A 23,007-nucleotide genomic window follows, 5' to 3' on the forward strand; every position below is an offset into this window, starting at 1 on the left:
TTGCAAGCTGGAAGAATATGGGCACTGAGGATCCCATTTCAGAGCCTCTGACACCCAAGGCCGGCTCATGACTACTGAGTGTGGCTACAGTAGCTCCCACTTCAGCTCCGCTTAAAGGTGCCTCTCTATCAGTCATTGCCTCTATTCAGATCTTCCATGAGACGATACTTCAGTACAAACCACTTAATTTTAATTAAACCACATTATCCAAATCTGACATCAACTATAAAATTAGGCAATATGTCCACTTGAAGCTTGAGCCAAACTAAACCCAATACGATGCACAACTGCAACCTCTCCAGGCAGATAAGGGGATGGCGCTGAAAAAAAAATTACAGCAGGCTCAAATATGAGTTGTAATAAACTTTTTTTTGAAAATTCTAACCAGGGTTTTTCCATTTTGCAAATTTGAATCAAGTACAAAAAATATAATGTATGGCACTTTAGGTGATATATTGACATCATTTATAAACAGCAGGTCAACTTCCCCCGTTTAAAACACACAGACATTAAAAACAATTGGTTTTCTTCAACTTCACCGTTACCTTCTAAAAGCATCACAGTTGAATCTTCCATATGACATAGAGTAATTCATGTAGATCACTACTAAAGTGGTTTTCATACCAAAACCATGAAATACAGCCTTTTTTTTTACTTCATTCTTTATGTTAGCTTGCGTATCCCAATGGACCCCTCCCAGAGCCTCAAGGCTGGGTAAATTGGCTCTGTGAACTTGCAGCGAAAGGTGTGCAGGTGAGCCATGCCATCCGTAACATTGTAGAAGGAAAGGATCCCGGCTTCGTAATCCAGAAAAACACCAATGCGATCAGGATCATCTTCTATTGCGAGCGGGATCCTCTCCCCCTTGTGGAAAGCCCAGTATTCAAAATCAAACCTTTTGATGCACCACGATGCTCTGTTCCAGCCCAGGCGGCAGGTTTCAGAGTCTCCTTTCCTGCCAATGGACGGGTAGGCTGCGCCAATCCACCACCCAGTTCCAGCCTGAAGGAGGTCAACCTCCCAGTAATGGCTCCCGGAAAGGAACGCATCTCTGCTTAGCACTTGCCACAATTTATCGAATCTCTGGGGACCACAGGGGTAGAACATCCTCCTCCAGTTGCAGCTCACTACTAGACGGTCATCAGACAACTTCAGCCTAGGATGAAGGCTGTCATACTCCCAGGTTGGCGATCTTGCATCTGCAATCAAAACCATAAACATACTTGCTACATTTATCGTGACTCATGAAGGAAGCCTCAGTTACAAAAAGCCGGCAAAAGAGCCCACAGCCGGCAGTGGCTTGGAAACTGCCGTTTTGTAAGGAAATAGACATTTTTTAAATTGGAAAACACTGCACTATCAACATGCACTGATGGTTCAAAGTTGCATAGGCCTTAAAGCAGGTCAGTAAAAGACAAATACGTAAAACAGTGTATGTGTGTTTAACAAATGGTAAGAAGAATACAACTAGGTAGGGAATGAACACAGAGCTTCTGCTTTTAAGTGGACTAGTTGGAGACTGGTAGTGTGATGACAGCCTAAGGTTTTTAGAGAGCACTGGAGCAGAGTCTTTGGTTGCGAGACCTCATTTCAGTGAGATCGCATTTGAAAAATGGGCTAAGTGTTGGTTTCGCACAGGGGCACCACAGCTCAGAGGAGCAGCAGCATGTATGTAGCAAAGGAACAACCTACCCAAAGGAACAACCTACCAGCTCCCAGAGGATTTACAGCACTAAGTTTTCACCTAGCCTGTAATTTACAAAGGAAGAACCACAGTCTGGAACTATACCCTAGAACTCACTGTCTTACTCAGCAGCAGCTCAGAATATTTTCACCACGAAGCAGCTGTTACAGGACTGGAAATCACAAAGCCAGAAAAAGACCTCTATACCCATCCGTAGTGTTTCAGAAAGACAAGTTAAGTACTACACGAGTCGTGACTAAAAGATACAGCTGCATGCCACGTCTCCCTTGCCTTGCCATGGCCCCTAACATTAGCTGTATTTAACATACAGGAAACAGTGGTGCACCAGTAGCTGTTTTATACACAGCCTTGCTAACAAATCGTCTTGGTCTGGGCTGCACACACCTGGCTATCAGAAATGAAGCAGTTGCTTAGTCTGGGTCAAAGACGTACAGAAAGAGTTGCTGATGTGTAAAATGTGTGTGAAGGTGCTAGAGAGCCCACTGCTGATAATTCTACCCCCTTCAAACTGTACCTGTTTGCTACAATAAAAGGGAGAGGCCAACAGTACTGTACATGCACAAGTGTTAACAGAAGCATTGACATTTTCTAAACAAAACAAAAAAAAAGCTTTCATACTTTTAATTCTGGTCTTATGACTGTAGACACCAAGTTGAAACTTCCAAAAGCATACCACTACAGGGACAGGTCTCGCACATGCAACATCTTACTGTTGTGATCTCTACTACACTTCACGGGTGAAGCACCAGGCAGAAAAGCTAGTGCTGGCTTTCATACGGTCTGCATAGGCATTTTAGGTGGGTGAACACTGCAAACACTAACGCCCACCTGTGTGCACAGTTGGTGACAAAAGACAGGAAACAGGAATTACGAAGGTAAAAACAGCGTGTTGCAGGATTGTCTCTTGTCGATGTCTCTCTGTCTGTCTTTGAGTCTTGGCTTCACGTCACCTTCCAAGAGGTAAATGGTGGGGATGCTGTTTGTACAGAACATGGAAGACACTGGGACCAAAAGAGACTGAAAGTGTCACTTGAAAGTAGGGATGATTTTAAAGGCCTGGCTTCAGCGTCTGCTTCTCTTTGAGAACGCACTTGAAAAGCTGTGCAAATTAGTGGTGTCAAGTCTGTCAAATCTGCCCGAAAACCTAGATTTTCATAAAATCCGTTCCTAACAGATACATTGCTACTAAAATGAAAATACCTCCATTGCTTAAAAAACAACAACAACAACAAAAAAAAAAACACATGAACTGAACGGCATCTGGATGCCAGTATATGAGAGCATGGATGTGAATTTGACTAGAAAAATAATGCAAAACAGCTGGAGTTGTTTGGATTACTGGAAGACTTGCCATTTTTCCCAAGCAGTAACATCTCTAAGTGACTTTAACTCCAAATACTCATTTATCACTAGGGCTTGACAATTTTGCTGGACTATGAGCAGCTGCATCCAGCATCTTTCTTAGTGAGGTTTGTTATTTTTAGGTTTAATAGAGTTGAGATATAGTCTTTTTGGCCCTTAAAGAGATGTCTGCTCATACGTGAAACAAATGGAGTACTTTCTGTATGAATCCATCAGGAGACAGCCTGAAGGAGATGGATAAAGGCTGACGTTCATGAAGACTGGGAGCCCACTTCACTGCCAGACAAAAGCTTCTGCAGTGTTCTCTTTCTGTCTAGAGCTCATTGACACGTACTACCTGTCCTAGCATCCTAAAAAGATCAAGTTATGGTTACAAAGTGAATGACTCAATCTGGATCCTGCAGCGCAGAGATGATGCAAACGTGGAAAGACCCACTGACATCACAGCCACCAGATGCCATGTTAATGGGGAACAAAACAGCTTTTGGATTAAGAACAGCCACAGCGTATCTGCTGCAGGCCGCTGGAAACGTTAATTAGCTTTCCATCAGAGAGGTGAAACAATTTGCTATACATCTTCTCTACCAACACCAGAGGAAATGATGACCTGTGGATTGTCGCTAGACGCACTACATAGAATCACAGAATCGTTAAGGTTGGAAAAGACCTCCAAGATCATCTGGTCCAACCGTACATGATGGACAGATACAGTTAAAGACAGACCACGATGACGTGGAAAATAGCAACGCCTTCAAAAAACGAAATTAGCCATTAACTGGTTCACACGCTAGCAGTTTTGAATAAAAACAAAGGATCAAGACGTCACAGGCAGAAACTAAAGTTTCTTTCCCAACCTGAGATACAGAAAAGAGTACTGGCTCTCAAGCAGAGCTGAGAACTTGTTCCTCTCAAACAGCAGGAGGCCTTTTAAGAGACCTGTTCAAGATAATGGTAGCACACATTCACTGACTGCTTCAATGACTAAGCCATGAGTGTTTGGAGTGCTTCTAGCTTTTGTGCAACCATACTTACGTTTTAAGAAAAGCAACCGATCAACAGGAGACATGGTTTTCAGCATTGTTCCAGGCTCCTTCTTTGTGGTGGCATTAAGGCTGCTGAAAACGTCTGGGCAGAAATGAAAAGGGACAGTTTAGGTAAGCCTATCAGTGGAAGAAGATGGCTCTACTCTCAAGATTTTAAAAATAAACACCAGGGGGGATTTTGCAAGACAGGTTATTTGGGTTTTACCTCTTTGCTGTGAATTCCACCCACATCCTGAGTAAGGTTATATAGTCACACCCCATATTCCAATTTCATGGGACAATCTGTACTACTTTTCTTGGACAAGGTACGCTCGCTCTGCACACTTTCTACTTTATGTTCTTTGGATAGCACAGAGATGCTAGATCCCAAAGATGCCACGGGACATCACAACCCAGCACAACCCTAGGCAAGCACCTGCCATTCCTCCAAAACCGCCCCACACACCAGGTGAGAACACAGTCAGGCTGTTAAGACAACCACAGGTACTAGCCACAGAGCAACTCCATGGCACTGTCTAGCAACTTCCCACTCATCCTGCAGTGACCTTCCAGGTCTGGTGAGAACATTTCCCCCAGCACCCTGCTCTACTGTTCTTGGTGGCAGCTCTTAAAAAATGGGATCATTAAAAGGTAGCTGGATGTAATCTGATGGCCACTGTGGCCCTACTGACCTGAAACTCAACCAGCATCAGGATTTCCCCATGGTTACGTGGCTTTGTGGCTCTGTGTTAGGGAACTCCTTGCTTCAATCATGCAAGAGGTCCCTTAAAGTTGAAATATGAGCTCGAAGACAAAAGGCCCTCTAAGCAGAACATGTTAACCCACCTTTAAAGTACCAAAAAACAGAGAGTTTTTTCAGAGTGCCGGAGACAGAAGGATCACTAGGTGTACCAACTACAAAAAGCTTTCGATTTCTAGAGGTAGCCAATGTCCCATGTCTGCAGATGTTCTGTCACAGCACTTAACAGTAACTGAAAGGACAGAGCAGCTGCATTGTGTAGGCGTGATGGTCTAGGGATAAAAATAAGGTAAGCTCTGTGGAGATAAGTAATCTATATTGAAATAACTGATAGGGCTGGAAAAAAAGCATCTGAAGACGTAAAAGACCTCTTCAGAGTTGAAAGAGAAACCTCACGTGTTCCTACATCACCACAGCTATAGCAACATTACACCAGTGCTGTCAGAGAACAGCACCCATACTCGAAATGCTTGCTTTCTCCAGCTTAGTTTACTTAGTAAAAGAATCTTACAAACCACACTTTATTTAGAAGGAGGCCAGGAGGAAGCAAAATTCGCAGCACTCTTTTGAGTACCTTCTTTAAGCCGGGCTTCTAGTGGTTTCTGTAGAACGGACTGAAGCACTGTCATGAGATGCTTGTAGTAGTTGAGTACATGCTCAAATGAGAGAGGTATCGGATGCCACTGTTCTAGCTGGCTCTTTGGCTCCTGCATTTCCTTCTCGATTTCTATGGATTTCTGAGGGCAGAAAGGCAAATCCTCTGATTAGTACAGACAGCAGCACAAACGGACTCTTCCCGCCAGCTCCCACACACCAGAGGGCAAGGACAGCTCCATCACTACGTGAATGAACATAAGGACTGTAACAGGCGACCCTTGCTGTGCTCAGACTGTTTAGCAGCCTGTTAGGAAAGAGAGGCTGACATTTATCAGTAGGCAAGAAGAAAAGCACTCCAGTAAAATGAGCTCGGGGAGATCGGCATCTTTTGCAATTAAAGGAATGAGCCAATTTAGCCTTCTTCCTCAGGTTCCCAGAGAGGGCTGCCTTTCCTCAGACGTTCATGTTACACTGTGTAAGGAAAGACCTCATACAGCATTAATCTTCAGGACGAGGAGACAGGCCTAACTTGTTTCACGTATGCTTAAAGTTAACGTGGTTCTCATACAGCGCTGACGTCAATGCCACGGCATGAACACCTAACAGCTCATAAATCAGGAAACAAACCAGTCCACCAAAATAACAACAAAAAGAAGAAAAAAAAAATCAGTGAGAAAGATGCTGCTTACATACAGAACGATCTACAGGTTAGGTAGGCTAACCACTAGAGCAGTTCACCAGGGACTACGAAGATTAAGAGGCAGAACCAGATCACACAATACCACCTCCAGAAACTGAATGATGTCATTGTTCTGCTGTGTTTCTCTGATTCGACACGAGAAGGTCTCCAGGGCTGCAAGCTTTTCTCGACAGGACTCCACCTGCTGACCATGTGCTTCCAGGGCTTGCTGAGTCTTTTCATCAATTAAATTTCTCGCCAGGCTCTCCTCTTCGCGAAGCAGTAACTGGAGCTCAGTCATTCTGTCTGACAGCTGCTTTTTGGTCATAGCAGCATGTGCCTAAAGGTGAAGCAGAAGAGTGACCGCCCCAGATTCAACAGACCATAAACATTTCAGCTGTCAATGACACATTTCTGTTGAATTTTAACCAATTTGCTGTATCTCTTTAGAAATGAGTGTTTACCCAGTTAAGGGCAAGCACAGTCAGGATCTTCCTGCTTATCTCCCGGATGAAAAAGCTTGAGGGCAGATTCCGTGATGCTTAGTATGTGAAAAACACAGTTTTCAGCTGTAATGTAACCAGGCCAGGTACTGGGCCCGGTACCAACCCCTACAAGCAGCAGACCTGGTCCTTTGGTAGCAACGCTTTGTCCCCTTTTTAAAGCAAGTTAGGGTCAGGGAGCTGCTGGCAAAAGAAAGCATCCAAAAGGAAGTGACAGCAAACTACAGTGTCCAAAGCTCTTCAGAGGTTCCTCCAACTTTTACTGATATTTTTGGAACAGAGAAGTTCAGAGATGTTCCTTGGAGCAAAGGCCAGTTCATGCTCTATAAATGAGATGGAGCTTAGCACGCATCCCCATTCTTAGGGGAAAGTTAATAGAGCTTTTCTTGTTTACTACACTCTGAATTCAGTCAGACTGAACAATGCAATTCTGTGCAATGCAACATCCATCAGTAAAGTCGGAATAAAATAAGTTGTTGGGAGTATTTACTATTCCTCTGCACAGACATTTCAACACGGTTCTCCCAAAGGTGTTTGCCTGAGCAGGGGGCGAGGGCCAGGCCTTTAGAAACTCTTTCCCTTCCTCTCTCCCTTTGATAGTAGTATGTTGTAATGTACACACGAAAAACATTCCTTTCCTGGGAAGCAACAGCTGTCTGGTTATGGAGAGCTACAGACAGAGCAAAATGTCTCTCCTTGGAAAACAACCATCCAGGGGAGAAGGAAGCTATGCTTTACCTTCAGATCATTAGCAGCTTGCTCTATACACCTTCTGTTACCAGCCTCTTGTTCTTTTCTCTCTTCTAGATCCTTCAAATACAGCGTCAGGAGTTCCTATACAGTAATAAATAAATAAATAAAATTACTGCTTCATAACAACATCTATAAAAAACAACTTTCTTTCCTTATCAGGGAGTATATTACAGGAACAGTTTATAAGGCTGTCCAGCAAGGCCACTGGAGGGAGATTAAACAAATATTTCACCATTTCATCTGTTGCCCAGTGGTTAAAAGGGTAAGATACATACAGATGTACAAATTATGCCACCTTCATAAGCAGCAGGGAAACCAATGGTGAAAAAAACATTTTCATCTTGAAATCTATGGCACTGTGTACTAAGTCTATATGGGAAAGTTTTGTTAACAGGGGATCTGCAGGAGTGGCCTCTGTGAGCAGAGCCCAGCAGCTGCCCCATGTCAGAGCAGAGCCAGCTCCAGACAGCTCCAAAAGGGACCTGCTGCTGGCCAGAGCTGAGCCAGGGAGTGACGCTGGGTGGGCCTCTGGGAAAGCAGGTTGAGGGAAGGGGAAAAAAAATTTCTGTGCAACAGCAGCTGGGAGAGGATTGCAAAAGTGTGAGAGAAGCAGCCCTGCAGCCCCCCAGGTGAGTGCAGCAGGAGGGCAGGAGGTGCTCCAGGCAGGCAGCAGCAGTTCCCCTGCGGCCTGTGCAGGGAGAGGCCCCTGGTGGAGCAGGCTGTCCCCCTGCAGCCCATGGGTCCCACACGGAGCAGATCTCCACGCTGCAGCCCCCCCGTGGAGGAGCCCCGTGGAGGAGCCCCCGGTGGAGCAGGTGGATGTGGCCTGGAGGAGGCTGCGGCCCATGGAGAGCCCCCGCAGGAGCAGGCCCCGGGCCGGAGCTGCAGCCCGTGGAGAGGAGCCCACGCAGGAGCAGGGGGTCTGGGGGGAGCTGCCGCCCACCCGTGGGGGACCTGTGCTAGAGCAGTTTGCTCCTGGGGGATGGATGGACCCCGTGGTACGGAGCCGTGTGGGAGCTGTTCTTGAAGAGCTGCTGCCTGCGGGCAGCCCCCGCAGGCTCAGTTCGGGAAGGACGGCATCCCGTGGGAGGGACCCCGCGTGGAGCAGGGGCAGGGAGTGACCGAGAAGCAATGGTGGAGACGAAGTGCTGTAGACTGACCACAAGCCCCATTCCCCCATTCTCCTGCGCTGCTCGGGGGGGAGGAGGTAAAGGAGCACAGAGTGAAGAAGTGAAGTTGAGCATGGGAAAAATGCAGGGGAGACAAGAAAAGGTATCAAAGGTATTTCTAGTTTTGTTTTTGCTTTTCACTATCCTACTTTATTTTTAATTGGCAATAAATCAAGTTAACCTTCCCCAAGTCAACAGCAATTGCTGAGTGATCCCCCGTCCCTGTCCTTACTTCAGCCCAGGAGCTTATCCATCTTATTTTCTTCCCTGGTCCTATTGAGGAGGGGGGCTGAGAGAGCTGCTGGGTGGGTGACCAGATAAGGCCAACCCACCGTACTTCAGATCAGGACTGCACGCTCACGCATTTAGCGCTGAGGGGCAGCTAACCAAGCACTTTCACCCAGACCATCAGCAGGGTGCTCTGTCTAGAGTCAAAACCCACTGAATGTTCAGGGTGCTTCCTGGCACGCAAAAGAGCAATCAGAAACACCCGCTATCACTACACTGATGCTGTAGCCAGTGGCTGCAACAACAAATATTTACAGCTTGGCATCAGCGATAGCATTGGTGGTGTACACAGAGCCTCTCAGCTGTAGCGGGCAGGCCAGCTCCGCAGCTACAGCTCTGTCGGTGCGCCCGTCCTGCAGCCGGGACCCAGGCACATGGGCGAACTCACCACGACGTCCCCAGCTCTGCGTGGCGTTTAAACTCTGCAGGGGGGTTAAACCGTGTGGGCAACGCGGGTTTGCATTGCTGAGATGTGGCTCCTTTAGAGACGCATGCAATCTTTCACTCAGTTACGAGAGAGACAGACGAAACGGGCTGCAGGAGAAAGCCAGAGAGTCCATGTCTGGAAGCCCCTTGGCACAGGCACATATGTGCGAGCAGACAGATGTTTCTCTCGCATGGAGCAAGAAACCCCGAGAAACTTGGGGCATGACATCTCTTCCAGTCTTGTCCCTGACTGACCAAAGGTTTCTGCACCACTTAAAAGATTCAAGAGCTCTGCTAGGTGTTAACCTTCCCCGATCCATTCTGCAATTTGCACCCCACTGCCTTCCTCAAAGACCCGTGAAGATAACATAGCAAAACACACCCTTCCTTCTCCCCCAGCAGCCAACGCACATCACCCGGCACTCCCACCCTCACAGGTGGCCACAAGGAAACACGGCGCCAGCCCCAGGCATTTCAGGCCGAGCATTACCCAGGGCTGCACAGAGGAAAGCGAAAGCTGTTTCCAAGAGCGCTCCTGCGGCACCCGCACCGCTCGCCCTGAGGAGCCAGCTCCAGCCGCGTTCCCTTAGGGGCTGCCTGGATGCGGGAACTCGCTCACCAGCGTGCAAACGCGGTAAAAGGCAGGGACTTCCACTAGTCTCCCAGCTCCAGTCAGGCACACAAGTGCACATTCCCTTCCCTTCCCTTCCCTTCCCTTCCCTTCCCTTCCCTTCCCTTCCCTTCCCTTCCCTCCCCTCCCCTCCCCTTCTCTTCCCTCCCTTCCCCTCCCTCCCCACCCTCCCCTCCCCTCCCCACCTGCCGGTGCCTGGCAGCATGCGGCAGCAGGCAGGCTCGGTGGCCGCGGTGCGGGCCCAGCGCGGGGCAGAGGGCGCACACGCAGCGGCCGCACTCCTCGCAGAGCAGCTCCAGCGGCCGCCCGCCGTGGGCCCCGCAGCACCGCCACGCCGCCGCCGGCGCCCCGCACGACTCCCCCTGCGCCATGGCGGCACGGGACCGGGCACCGCCGCCGAGACGGGGCCGGGACGCGGGGCGGGCCCGGGGCCGCTGCCTCCTGCCTCCTGCCCCCTGCCGGGCCGGGGGCGGCCCCAGGGGTTGCTCAACTTTCTCCAGACCAATCTGACTGCTGCGTTCTGCCGAGTCTCTCTATCCCCACCCCTCCCCTCAAGTTGTATTTATTTTATGTGTTTTCCTCCTATTGTTTCTGTCAGCAAAAGCCAACCGAGTGGCCAAAATAATGGCCCAGAGTTAAAGCGATGTGAAAAACAGGATGGGATTTGACAATGAGCCTTTTTTTCACCGGCGAGCCTGGGAGCCAGTGCATGTATGAATGCAAGAGGATGTGGAGAGCTGAGGGCCGAGGGTGCTCCCTCTGACAGCAGCGGGAATGCCAGGCCTGCCAAAAAGCTGCACGGATACTCAGTGGTTCACAAAAACGTTCTCCAAGGGTGCCTTGCTCAGAGCCCATGCAAGAGTCACAGAATGGTGAGGGTTCATAGCAGTATCTGGGGACCACCTGGTCTCACCATCCCACACAGAAAAGGGCTAGAGCCTGGTGCTGTGGAGGTAGTAAGGATGAGGATTTCACAGCCTCTTTGGGACCTTGTTGCAATGTTTGACCATCTCCACGGGGAAAACTTCCTAGCGTCAAGTCAAAATTTTCCTTGTTGCACCTTGTGCCCTGTCATTTCACCATGCACTTTCAAGGACAGTTGTGACCCCATCACCTATTTCCTCCAAAAAGGGAGTTACAGACAGCCTTGAGATCTCTTCTGAAGGCTGAACAAGCCCAGTTCCTCCCATGTCTCCTTTGACACGCTGTGCTTCAACCCCATCACTCTCTGAGTGGCCTCTGTAGGAGGGTTCCCTCAATGGGACCAACATGCAGCTTGAGGCTGGTCTCCATCACCAGGGGGACGTGCTGTGGGAAGGTGTTCAGCCCACAGACTTGGGCCCTTTTCTGCCACAGCCGCTCCCCAGCCTGCTGGTGCCCAGCCTGAACCGCTGCAGAGGGGTTCCTTCATGCACGGGATGATCCCAGACGTGGCATTCGCCTGCCTTGACCTTGGTGGGATTCATGCTGGTGCCTTTCCCCAGCCTGTCACAGGCCCTCTGCAGAGCTGCTCTGCCTGCTGTCACCTCCCATCCATAATCACCGTGGGCTTGTGGAGAGCACGTTCCACCCTATTGCCCTGTCTGTAGATAAGGGCATTAAACATTCCCTGAGGAGCAGTGCTAGCACCCAGCTGCAGCCTGGACTTTGTGCATCTGATGGCAGTGCTTAGTGCCAAGCAGCACAGGAGGCTCTCTGTCCACCTGCTGGCCTACCTATCCAAACAACTGCTCATCAGTTTGGCTGGGAGGACATTGCACATGGGTGCGTGCCTTGCAGCTTGCAGGTTGTGACTGCCTGGGACACTATTTCCCATTTCGTATAGGACCTTGCAAAGGAACCCGTTGAGCTCATCTCTCTCAGCTTTCCAATGCTTTTAATTGTTTGCTTTAGAGGAGAGAGCTGCAGTAAAATGAGCGTTTGCATGAGCACCAGCGGGTGGTCAGGTGCTGGTACCATGCACTCAGGTCGGACGCACTTTCACCCTGGTATTTTCCTGCCTGACACCGTGAGCCAGCGCTGCCCTGTGGTGGTGAGGGGCCAGGCGAGCAGGAGGGACCCTGCTCCTCTGTGCAGCTCCCACGTTTGTCTCTGCAGAGGGGCCTGGTGAAGCACTCAAAATGGGGCTCAGGTGCCTCAGAGGGTGCTGTGGGCTGTTTGCGGCCAGGAGGAGCTCTCCTCCAGTGCTGGCAGTGAAGAGAGGTTAGTTAAATCAAGAAGATGAACAGTGGGGAGCCGTGACATTTTCCTGCTTTGGAGCCACTCAGCCTGACAGCCAGCTGGTTGGGGTGGGCCAAAGGGAGCTGAAGGGGGCTGAGCCTCCCCCTGTTTGTTCTCAGCTGAACTTCCCTTTCCCTGGTTTTGGGCTTTGTAACCCCTCTGCACGCTAGGGGTGACGAAGACCCACAACGCCTGATGAAGAGGAAACTAAGCCTGGATACCGCCCTATATTTCCCCTGTCAAGTGACTGTCCTGCTCGGTGCACGTCTGGTGAGCCTCTGCGTGGGGCTGGCAGCCGCAGCACACAGACACCTGGCAGGGGTGAAGCCGGGGTGTTCCTGTGTCTCTGTGCAGAAAATTCCTCACACAGATCCGGCTTCTTCTTCATTCTGGGGTTTCAGGGCAAAGGGGAGGAGTGGAGTCTGACTTCGTGTACAATTCACAGGTTCTGGTGAGGATCTGGACTCTTTTTGCACCTTGGCAGAGACACTGGGGAGTGAGAAGTGGCAGCTACACAGCATCTGTAGACGTCAAGTGACAGGGAGCCCCTGCTGCACAGAGTGAATGTTCGACAGGATGAAGCCAAACACCCCGTGTCAGACTGTGGTGCTTTCAGTAAGAGTCACCCTTCCCCCTGGCTCGAGAAGAGAAACCATTCCTGCTGCAGAAAAGTCAAGTGACACACTTTTGCCCAAGTAGTTTGCATCAGACAGAACTGCAGGTACAACCTTTAGGCAGCTGAGCCAAAAAGCATGGCTTTCAGCTAAAGGCAGAGATGTATGTGGTTTGTGCTGCCCCCAGGAAGGGGCAGAGGCTGGGGATACCAGCCACTGTCGGGAAAGGTCCCCACATTGCAGCCGGAGCCTCCTGCGTGTGGATGACGGGCCTTGCTGTGGCTGGGCAGGTAGAGCAGTTCAGGCAGCTGCTGTGTCCCCTCCTCGGTGAGGTATAACCCACAGCTGTGCCCAGCCTGCCTCAGAGCACAGATTTGGGTTGTTTTGTTTTTGTTTTTGAAGAGAACTTGGGCAAAAGGCCAAGTAAAGTCCTCTTTCTGCCCCCATTTCCCATGCTTCTTCATAGTTTCCAGTAAAAAACAAACAAACAAACAAGCAAACAACAACCTGTTGTTGTTCCTTTGCCACGACCCTTGTTACTTGCTGTTATTAACAACTACCATAGGACACAGAAAGCCCAACCCAGGGACCAAGCCATCTTGTTCCAGGTCAGAAGAGAAGCTGGAAAGAAGAAGCCCTGTCCCCTTCTGGGGGAGGAGATGTAGGATTTCTGTTTGGTGTTTTCATCTGTGCACTATCTTGCCTGCTGTCCCCTTCTTGTACTGGCCTTGCTTTGTTCTACTTTTCCTTTTTACTTATTGCGTTTCAGCAACAGATGCGTTTCCTACAGACAGGTTTTTAACTAGCACTAAGGGGAAAGAAAAATATTGCTTCCTATCTCCTCCCACCTATCTGTATTTATGACAGCATCCTATTTTCACTTTCTGTTTCTCTGCCTTGCTTGTCCGCCATGCAGCTAACTGTTGCGTGAACAACAGTGCCCTAGGACAACCCAGCAAAGGTAGCACTGAAATCAAAGTGCATTCACCAGGAACCAAAATTCTCTAAAAAAATAAGCAATCTCTGCATCCTCTGCCCTTGGATTATCCTTGATATTCTGCTATTTGTCTGTTCTTTGCATACTTGCTGAACACTGCCACTTGCATAGCAGGTGCTCCTTGCCTGAGTAACAGATAGTTGTCTTTCAGGGGCTGAAGTACCACAGCTTGCACTGCTACCCAAGAGACTTACATTCACTTATTGAACAAGATTACGAGGTGGCCCAGGCTCCTGGTACTCATGCAAGCTCTGAACCGCTTCTTAGCTTCTCTCCCCATTGCCTCTCTCCACCTCCCTCTCCAACAAACATCTTCCAACCCCCACCAGACGTGGTTTGGTGATACGTGTTTCTCCTGGCCAGACAGACTCTGTCCTGTCTAAAGGGCTTTAACCTGTTCCCATACCTGAAAGGATCTCCTTATATATATGCCTTTTTTCATTAATAACGTGTAAGAAAAGCACGTGAGACAGCCCTGGCTCAGCTGAAGCATTTTTACCTCACATCCCACCTGTAACACGACTGCAGGCCCAGCGGGACCCCCGCTGTGTCAGGCCCAGTGCTGAGGCCGGCAGCAAACCGACCCAAAGCTCCGCGGCCTGCTGCGGCTCTGCTGCCAGTCGCTGCTGTATTGAACGGGCTGTTTTGTGGTAAAACCCAGTGTTCGTCAGTAGATGGCATCATCAGTTTCAGAACCACGAGGGCCTGACCCATCCACCACCAGCACCCTCTGGGTGTTGTGCTCCTGCAGCCACTAGAACAGCTGACAGCAATGGGATCCTCCTCCAGGCTGCCTTGTCTCCACGTTAAGCGTAGGGCACACATGGGTTGCTTCCCTCACTCTTCCCAGGACCTTTCATGCATTTCTCCTGCTAGAAAACACTTTTCACCTTTGCGCACACCTGCCCACTGCTCTGGGTGCCTCAGGCACCTCACTCCTCAGTGTGCGTTCCTCCGGCGACGCAAGCTTGCTCTGTGGTCCTTCCTTGCACGGTGACTGTGTGGCAGCATTTCCGCTGATACTTAAACCGTGGCCTTCCAGCTAACTGAGGATGGCAGAAGACTCACAGGAAGTGGCAACGCAGGATCAGCAAATACAGCTGCTTTATAGGCTGAGGAAGAGTGCGAGATGTTGTGACACAAAGGAGGTGGGAAGACGGAGGTCAGGAAAGGAAGATCTGGGGGCAACTCCGCTCTTCAGGCTGGGACTGGTTGTGGCCAAACTCCTGCTGCTCCTCCAACCTGCTTTACACAGGCAGAACAGCCCATGTCTGAGGGCAGCAGACGTGGCTCTGCAGGTATCTGAGCTCAGGCGCCTTTCTGTTTGCTGGTGCAGGTGTTGCTGTGATGATCTGTGATGCATCTCTAATACGTAATATTTCTCTGTGGAGCTGAAATAACTCTTTGCTGACTTTGCAAATTGTTTTTTTTTTCTTTTTTTTTTCAGGAGTTTCAGCCAGTCCGTACATCCCAAGTTACTAGGAAGGGAATACCTTCACGTATTTGCTGATACTCCTGTCCTATAGCCATACTTGCATGGCATGGTAAGTTATCCTTGTTCTGTGGAGATGCACAAAAAGCACGACTGGGCTCTTTATTCAGGCAGTTTCCTGATGTAATTCAGTAGGAACTTTGCACAAGAAGAGAGCATAAACTCCATCCTATGGGACCAGAAGGGCAGTCTTTCCTCCAATTCTTTCTCCACTTTCCTCCTACCCACTAGCAATTTACTCTTTGCCCTCTGATGGCACCGCTGCATTACTTGGTGCTGGCAGAAACCAGAAAGCTGCTTTTAACTGCAGAAGGGAGGGCTAAACTTGTTTACTTGGGAGTTTATAGCATTTTTGAACGCTGCCTCCCAGCTGAAAGTTAAGATTAAGTGGTGGAAAGCCAGCACGTGGGCTGGTGCTAGAAGCAAGAAACCTCTGCCAGAATCAGTACTTGAGATCAAAAGTGTTACTAAGCAGTCAGTGCTGTGGTTTGATGAGAAAGATCTCGGTAAAAGCTTGCAAGGTCCCCAGTGTTCAGCTTTGATATCACCTGAGACAGGCTGCTAAATGGTCCTGCTTTGACAATGGTGACCAAGGCAGCAAAAACACACCAAGACACAGAACGTGCAAGACTTCTCAAACAGCAGCATAATTGCTCAGCCTATTTTCCTAAGTGTTCAGTATCTGCTTGGATGACATAGGACACAGCAGCTTCTGATCAGTGCTTTCCTCGTTGTTTTACTCCTACCTGCAAAGACTGCAAGACTGGGCTCATGGTGGTTGGTGAGGCCACGAGTCAGCCAGGTAGGAAGAATTGGACAGATTTCCTTGCAGAAATGTACTGTATGAAGATATCCTAGGGAAACAAGACTTAGCTTCATAAACCCTGTTCTTTTGGAAGGAGTGGAGGGCTCTATGTATTCCAGTGATGCAAGGGGAGAGAGATGGGGGAGAACTTCACTTCTGGCCGAAATTAAGGACAACTCCTGGGTTACAAGTAACATGTGTCCATGGTTTTATAGAACAGCTGGAGCTTGGCTTGGTATTGAGGATTAAGGGATTTAGATTTTGAAGGTGGTTGTACTGGGAACAGCAAATAAATAATATACTCAGTTAACAGGAGACAAAAGCAGAAAATCTACAGGTTTGGCAGTGAGAAGACTGTCTGGCAAGGCAGACTTGCCACTTCACCTACCAGCTGACAAGTATGTTTTCTGAGCCTTGCTTCCCCACTCAGAGGCTTCCCGTTGAACAGCCAAACATCCTCTTTTCTTCTGCACAGAAAGGAACTGCAGAAAGCTGCTGAGGGTTTCTCTTTCTGCCAAAGGTCTGCCTCGTGCACTCACAGCGTGACAGACTACAAAACAGGCTCCCATTACAGTACCATCCATCCATACAGCACTTAATGCCCAGTGAGTGTAGAAAAACTATTGCAAAAAGGATTAGCTTTCTGTGGCTGGGAGTGCTGCCTAACTCAGCACAACCCACGTGAACGGTGGATGCGGCTGTAGCGTGGGTTTAACCCGGTGCTTGGAGCCTCGCGCGGGTTTGTGCTGCCCCTCACGAGCTGTTGGCAGAGTGCTCCTACAACGTGTGCTGGTGCCGCTCTACAGGCAAGGAGCAGTGGCCAGAGGGGAGCGGACAACATGCTGGTGCGGAGACAGCAGCTAAATGGGTTAAGGCTTATGTCAGCTATGCTTTGGTTCGTCTTGAGCAGGACGCCCTGCTCTGCTCTCAGAGCCTTGCCAGTGCAGGCTCCAAGCCAGCCACCAGCCCTTCTGAGGTCCCCACCCAGGGCTGCCCAGCTCCAGCGATGTACCTCAGCTTCACGAGGACCACTGGCAGCACTGTAACAGTGTAATTAATAATTAACATTGCTGCACAAAGGAGGGTAAACTAGTTGTATCCAGGATTATAAATCCTAAAGATGCATATGAATCCCCCCATAAGGATTTCCTTTCTGAAAGCAACAATGGATCTTTGGATATGCTTTGAGTATTAAGATTTGCTGATGATAAACCTATTCAATACTCTGTGTAAATGAAAACCTTTAATATATATATATATATTTCTTGTTTTTAATGAGGTGATGTAAACTAACTGAAGTGCAACAAGAAAACACCTATAGGATGGGCTCCTTTTTGTTTGTGTAACCACCACTTCCTTGTGTGACCCAAAATCCCTGCAATTCAGTTTCACCCTTAACTCAAGATGATTTTTTCCCCACCTTTACAGCACTGCAAAATGTGACACATTTAACACATCTCCATAACACACTGTGTGAACTGTATGCCCAAGGAGCACTTCCATCCCCTCAAATTTCCCTTTGACTATGTCGTTATTTTCAGAAAGCTGATCTTTTAGGCAAGGCTCTGTGTTCTATTAACTACAACCATTTTACACTTCTAAAATATGACACTTTGTGTCATTTTCTTATGATCTCTCAAAGTAGATCTTATTTAAAAGTCTATACCACATCATCCTTGGAGGTATTTAAAAGACGAATGGATGTGGCAATTAGGGACCTGCTTCAGTGGTGGACTTGTTAGTGTTATGTGGTGGCTGAACTTCATGATCGTATGGGTCTTTTCCAATCTATATGATCCTATGCTTCTATGCACTGCAATTTAGAAGATAAACCTTCCACCTACAACACATCTCTAAGCTAAAATACAGGCTGGATGCAGAATGGATTGAGAGCAGGCCTGAGGAGAAAGACCTGGCGGTGGTGGTTGACGAGAAGCTCAACATGAGCCAGCAGTGTGCGCTTGCAGCCCAGAAAGCCAACCATATCTTGGCTGCATCAAAAGCAGCGTGGCCAGTAGGGCTGGGGAGGTGATTGAACCCCTCTGCTCTGCTCTCGTGAGACCCCACCTGGAGCAATGCCTTCAGCTCTGAGGCCCCCAGCACAAGAAGGATATGGATGTATTAGAATGAGTCCAGAGGAGGCCACAGAGTTGATGAAGGGTCTGGAGCACCCTTCCTACGAAGACAGGCTGAGGGAGTTGGGGTTGTTCAGCCTGGAGAAGAGAAGGCTCCGGGCAGACCTTACAGCGGCCTCCCAGTACCTAAAGGGGGCCTACAGGAAAGCTGGGGAGGGACTCTTCGTCAGGGCGTGTGGTGACAGGACAAGGAGAAATGGTCTCAAACTAAAAGAGGGCAGATTTATATCAGACATAAGGAAGAAATTATTTCCTATGAGGGCGGTGAGGCACTGGCACAGGCTGCCCAGAGAAGCTGTGGATGCCCCATCCCTGGAGGTGTTCAAGGCCAGGCTGGATGGGGCTTTGGGCAACCTGGTGTGGTGGGAGGTGTCCCTGCCCATGGCAGGGGGGTTGGAACCAGGTGATCTTTAAGGTCTCTTTCAACCCACATTATTCTGTGATTCTATGTTGCCAATATCTAGAGTTGCATGATGAGGCAGAGAAACATAAAGAATACTGGAAGGAAACAATTCACCTTTTTCTAGAAGAAAAAACAGGACAAAAGTGTGTAAGTGTACATCATACATTTATTACTGAACAACTCTCTCAACTCCAAAAGTGGGCACAGGGATTAAAAATAAAAATTCATTGCACTACCTAGTAAAGCATTACTAGTAACTCTCATAAAAAATGTACAAATTTTGTTAAAAATTTATCAAGCCTTCAAATGATTTGGTTACAGATATTTATAATACATTTAAAACTACACATTAAATGATACAATAGAGTATGATTTAAAGAAAACACTTGACAAAATATGATTCCAACAAAACCCATAAGCTTTCAGAATCATTAGCAAATCTGAAACACAAGTAGCAAAATGAGGTAACAATGTACCAAAGGAAAAAAACACAGCTTTTATAAAGGCCCAAAGATAACTCAGTCGAAAATGTGTTTTCTGTAAGTAAAATTAAAAAGGTTGATAACTGTCATCCCCTGTATTACATGACGGGTTAACAGCTGTGAAATCACATTCAAGAGACCGTATAAAACGGCATACAACAAAAGGCTTTTTTTTTTTTGTAAAGAAAGCCACAAAATGAGACGTTGGAATTATCTATAGGCCTTGATATCCACCAAAATGTCAAATTTAATTGACAGTTTATGCCAAAAACACAGCAGTGCCATTATGATAAAGCAAACTTTTTTTTTTTTTTTTTTTGAGAAGAAGGAGACAGGTGATGGCAGGAAGGGAATGAACATAAGAAATGTCTTGCTGGATGCTGGTGCTGCCAGGCACCATGGCAGGCTGTGAAATTACACACAAACGTGCATAACACATGGCAGTTAACAGCTGAGCATGAATCCCCCTCCCTTGACAGCCGCAACATAGAGGACTTGGTTGTAGCTCGTCTGAGCTGATCCAGAACATATGCATGTGTGCTGTTTGTACACACTAACCACAGGAAGCAAGTCCACACACATCTGCAAGAGTCCCATGCAAACGAAAGAACCATTCCAGAAGAGACGAGCCGTAAGAGTGCAACAATTCACTTCAGAATTTTACCAAGCTAGACCCTCCATCTCAATCTCCCACTGCCTCACATAGTTTCACTGGGGAAAAAGGCATGTTACACATCAAGGTTTCTCAATTCCAGAAAGAGGACTACTTTCCCTTGGCCTCAGAAGAATGGTTCTTGCTCACTATGCATTTGTAACTAGCTTAGAAAAAGTGCCCTCTTTCCATGCTTCAAACTGAATACTGAACATAGTAGTGTTAGTTATGGTTAAATCTGTACACATAGAAACTTTTCTTTTACAGCTATATAAAAGAGCCTAAGTTTTGTAAGACATGTGGCATATGCTTTTTTTTTTTTTAAACATGATTTCATTTGTTAAAAAAATAAATTTTACTATATGTAATTTAACCTGCTAGGTGTTATTGTGAAAAACCTACTCTTTAACTCCTCTGGAAGAGAGAAGAAATTCTAACATTTTGAATTTGATCTAACAGCATATTTTTGTTTAGTTAGTGTTCTTAGGTAGGAATAGGAATGGAAAGACTCAGTGTTTTTGAGAACTACCTGCATAACTAAATGGAAGCAAGATCATCTGAAACAGGGCAAAACTGTGCTTTTATTTCATTTGCACCACGAGTTGTGACTGGTCTGTAGAATACTCAAAGAGGGCAAGCAGCACGGAGAACATGTAACACTGTCTGAAATTATAACTGACACTAAAGCACAGCAGCATACAAAAACTTCAGAAGTGATAAAGAATAAACTTAAAGCTGAGACTGGCAGCAAGTAACAGCAACACTGCTAACTGTGCCACTTGTGCTGCTGCAACCAAAGTAATGACACTGAACTTAGAAGCATTTTGATGTAAAAAGTGCATCCTTTGAATAACTATGGTATACGTGGACCTAAATATTTTCGTGAAACATCTTGAAGATGTTAACAGACTGAAATGTTATAAATGAAACTAATTTCTTCGAAAGCACAGAGAAAATACTATTCAGAAAACAGTTGAATAGAGGTTGCCTCCTGTTTAACAGCACTTTCTTCTGGAAGGTGTTCCCATTTTATCCTACAGTGGAGCACTCTGGAAACTCGATTGCAAAAACCAAGGGAGTTCCTTCTTCATATTACACTCATCACGTAAATAAGGAGGGACAAGAAGCAGCATCAGGGCAACTGAATTCTGCAATGAGTGACCAAAAACCACCCTCTTTTGTGATGCAATGAAAAAAAATCAGAAGTTCTACTTCTCTGTGAAAATGCTAAAAATTTTATTTTATTCATGAAGTTGCAGGAATAAAATTGTAACCTCTTACAAGTTATTTTAATTGTATACAAACTCCCTAGTAAATGACAAAGAATGTGTATGATTAAAGCCAATGTTTAAAAGCTAAAAGATTACACGTACTTAGCAAGTACAATGGTGAAAAATGAAGAGCTGTTGCACAAGACCCTCAGCGTCCTTTCTGCTTCCTTTCATGAAAGAAGCACATAACCGCAGCATCTTCAGAACTTAACTCTAATCTGAAATCAACCGAATGCAATTATAACCCAGCTAGAAAAACTGAAAGGGAGAACAGAAACACACTGATATTCAAATTAATAATTCAAAATGTTAATATTGCTAAATGATTTGTGCGATATTGCAACTTTACAGTGATAAAATAACTTGTAAATCAGCAATTTAAAAATCTGGACTTTGTAACATATGCTAGTAAAACAAGGTTACTCATGTGTGAACAATCACTCTTTTGTGGTACATGCTTAAAGCCTCCAATGAAGGGGAAGCATAACCGCTTGTTTGAATAGTAGGTAGAAAGGTCTTTATACCTCTAAGTATGTTGGGGAGGAAATACTAAATGTCTGTAATTGCTGCACCCATCACATTCAGTGTGCAACTGCAAACACAAGGAAAGAAACCAGTGTACAGTACTAGTACTGTTTAAATAACACACAAGATTATACATTGCAGCATAATTAATACTACACACATACGTTCTCAGTACATGCTGGTATATAGGTTCTCAAACACACATGCACGCTCGGTCACAAGCACGCTTCACACATCCTCTCACTGACAAACACACGTTCACACCACTCATTCCCACTCACAGTATCTGAAGGCTCTATATAAGGTAGATTGCTATATTGTTTGGAGCTACCACTTTTTTTTCTTTTTATTTTATATAAAAGCACATGCTTAAAGATCACGTCCACAGTAATCTCGCAGCAACACTCGGAATGATCACACAAAAACCAGGGAATGTTAGTGCACACACAGAATTAAGCTAAAGAAAAAAATCTTTGGAGTTCCAATCACACTGTTAGTATAACAATCCCGTAACTGTGAAGACTAGTTTTAAGCTTTTTAATTGATTAAGTCACACAGTGCAAAGTAAGGTCCATTGAACCTTTTGTGGAAAGGGAAAGGCTGGAAGCCACATGGGTAAGTTCGATAGATAGTTCATATATACACGTGACCAGGAACATCCAAACCAGATTTGTGCTCTTAGATTGGTCATTCTGAATCACGATGCACTTCTGAAGCATCAGCTCGACAAATTGGGCAGGTACGATTTGCCTGTAAAACCAGAAACAAAAAAGGGTTTATTTTACTGACAAATACACTGTTAATGAGTACATGACACAGAACATCCGTGATGACAAGGTTGCTACTTTCAGCACTGAAGAATACTCAAAAGCAATGAAGAAGAGACGACAAAGTGTGTTTATGCCCTTTTTAAGTTTCCTTTGTTACTTTAGAGTTGTCCATCTGTCAATTCAAAATTATGTTTACAAAAGTAAAAAAAAAAAAAATGGGTTTTTTATCTTAAGAGATAGAGGAAAACAGCAAACTGGGCTTTACCTATGCGATGGTGGTTATATTAATGTAGACTTACAGTCATGGTATATTGCAATCAGATGGGTGCAACTTAGAAGTTGTACTGTGTGTTGCAGAGGAACCCAGCAAAACCAAACAAGCCACAGTGGGCCAGAAATAAATGCCCTATATGAAGGTGTCATGCTGTCACAAGCTCTACTGATCAGGGATCACTACTCTTTACACTCTCCTTATCCAGTTATTCTCACAGAAACCCATCATATAGAGTTGGTCAAAGCAAAGCAGGGAAAAACAGAAAGGGTTCTAGTATGAAAATACATAAAAAATAATAATAAAAAGAAGGAAGATGACCTGGCTAAACAGGTATTAAACTTCAAAGCCCAAGTAACATACAGAAAAGCAGGTGTAAGTTTATCCCTTAACTAAAGCACTCACTGAAAATACGTATCCTGCAACTTTCACAACTTCTTTAAAACGTTAACACAGATGAAATGTAACATTCTTT

The 23,007-nt window shown here is 46.6% G+C and overlaps 2 protein-coding genes across 7 annotated transcripts in view; both read right to left on the reverse strand.

Annotated features, from left to right (window-relative positions):
* Positions 1 to 353: 353 nt before the first annotated feature.
* TRIM14 (tripartite motif containing 14) lies at positions 354 to 10,432 on the reverse strand. 2 transcript variants are annotated; one of them, XM_080574866.1, is made up of 6 exons: positions 10,081 to 10,432; positions 7,367 to 7,462; positions 6,232 to 6,465; positions 5,424 to 5,586; positions 4,100 to 4,192; positions 354 to 1,199 (listed from the first exon to the last, which is right to left on the reverse strand). In XM_080574866.1, the coding sequence occupies exons 1-6, from the start codon at positions 10,264 to 10,266 to the stop codon at positions 664 to 666; spliced, it is 1,308 nt and encodes a 435-aa protein (XP_080430992.1). In that variant the 5' UTR covers positions 10,267 to 10,432; the 3' UTR covers positions 354 to 663. The 2 variants fall into 2 exon arrangements, with proteins under 2 accessions (XP_080430992.1, XP_080430993.1); XM_080574867.1 differs by lacking the exon at positions 6,232 to 6,465 and having other exon boundaries at positions 10,081 to 10,383.
* Positions 10,433 to 18,707: 8,275 nt separating this feature from the next.
* The window catches only part of RNF38 (ring finger protein 38), a 126,057-nt gene continuing 121,757 nt past the window's right edge, over positions 18,708 to 23,007 (reverse strand). For all 5 annotated transcript variants that reach the window (XM_080574860.1, XM_080574861.1, XM_080574863.1 and 2 more), the window contains one exon: positions 18,708 to 22,241. In XM_080574860.1, the coding sequence (XP_080430986.1) occupies positions 22,179 to 22,241 (63 nt within the window). In that variant the 3' untranslated portion in view covers positions 18,708 to 22,178. The remainder of the gene's footprint in view (positions 22,242 to 23,007) is intronic.

The sequence above is a fragment of the Anser brachyrhynchus genome, assembly GCF_964034855.1.
Source record: "Anser brachyrhynchus genome assembly, chromosome: Z".
NCBI lineage: Eukaryota > Metazoa > Chordata > Aves > Anseriformes > Anatidae > Anser > Anser brachyrhynchus.

What these genes read in the sequence shown, in the direction of transcription:
- TRIM14 (XM_080574866.1), bottom strand. Translation starts at nt 10,266, where the DNA reads ATGGCGCAGGGGGAGTCGTGCGGGGCGCCGGCGGCGGCGTGGCGGTGC. An exon ending in ATGCTGCCAGGCACCGGCAG is followed by an intron (nt 7,463 to 10,080) that starts GTGGGGAGGGGA and finishes ATTACTGTATAG; the next exon opens with GAACTCCTGACGCTGTATTT. An exon ending in TCGGTTGCTTTTCTTAAAAC is followed by an intron (nt 1,200 to 4,099) that starts GTAAGTATGGTT and finishes TTTTGATTGCAG; the next exon opens with ATGCAAGATCGCCAACCTGG.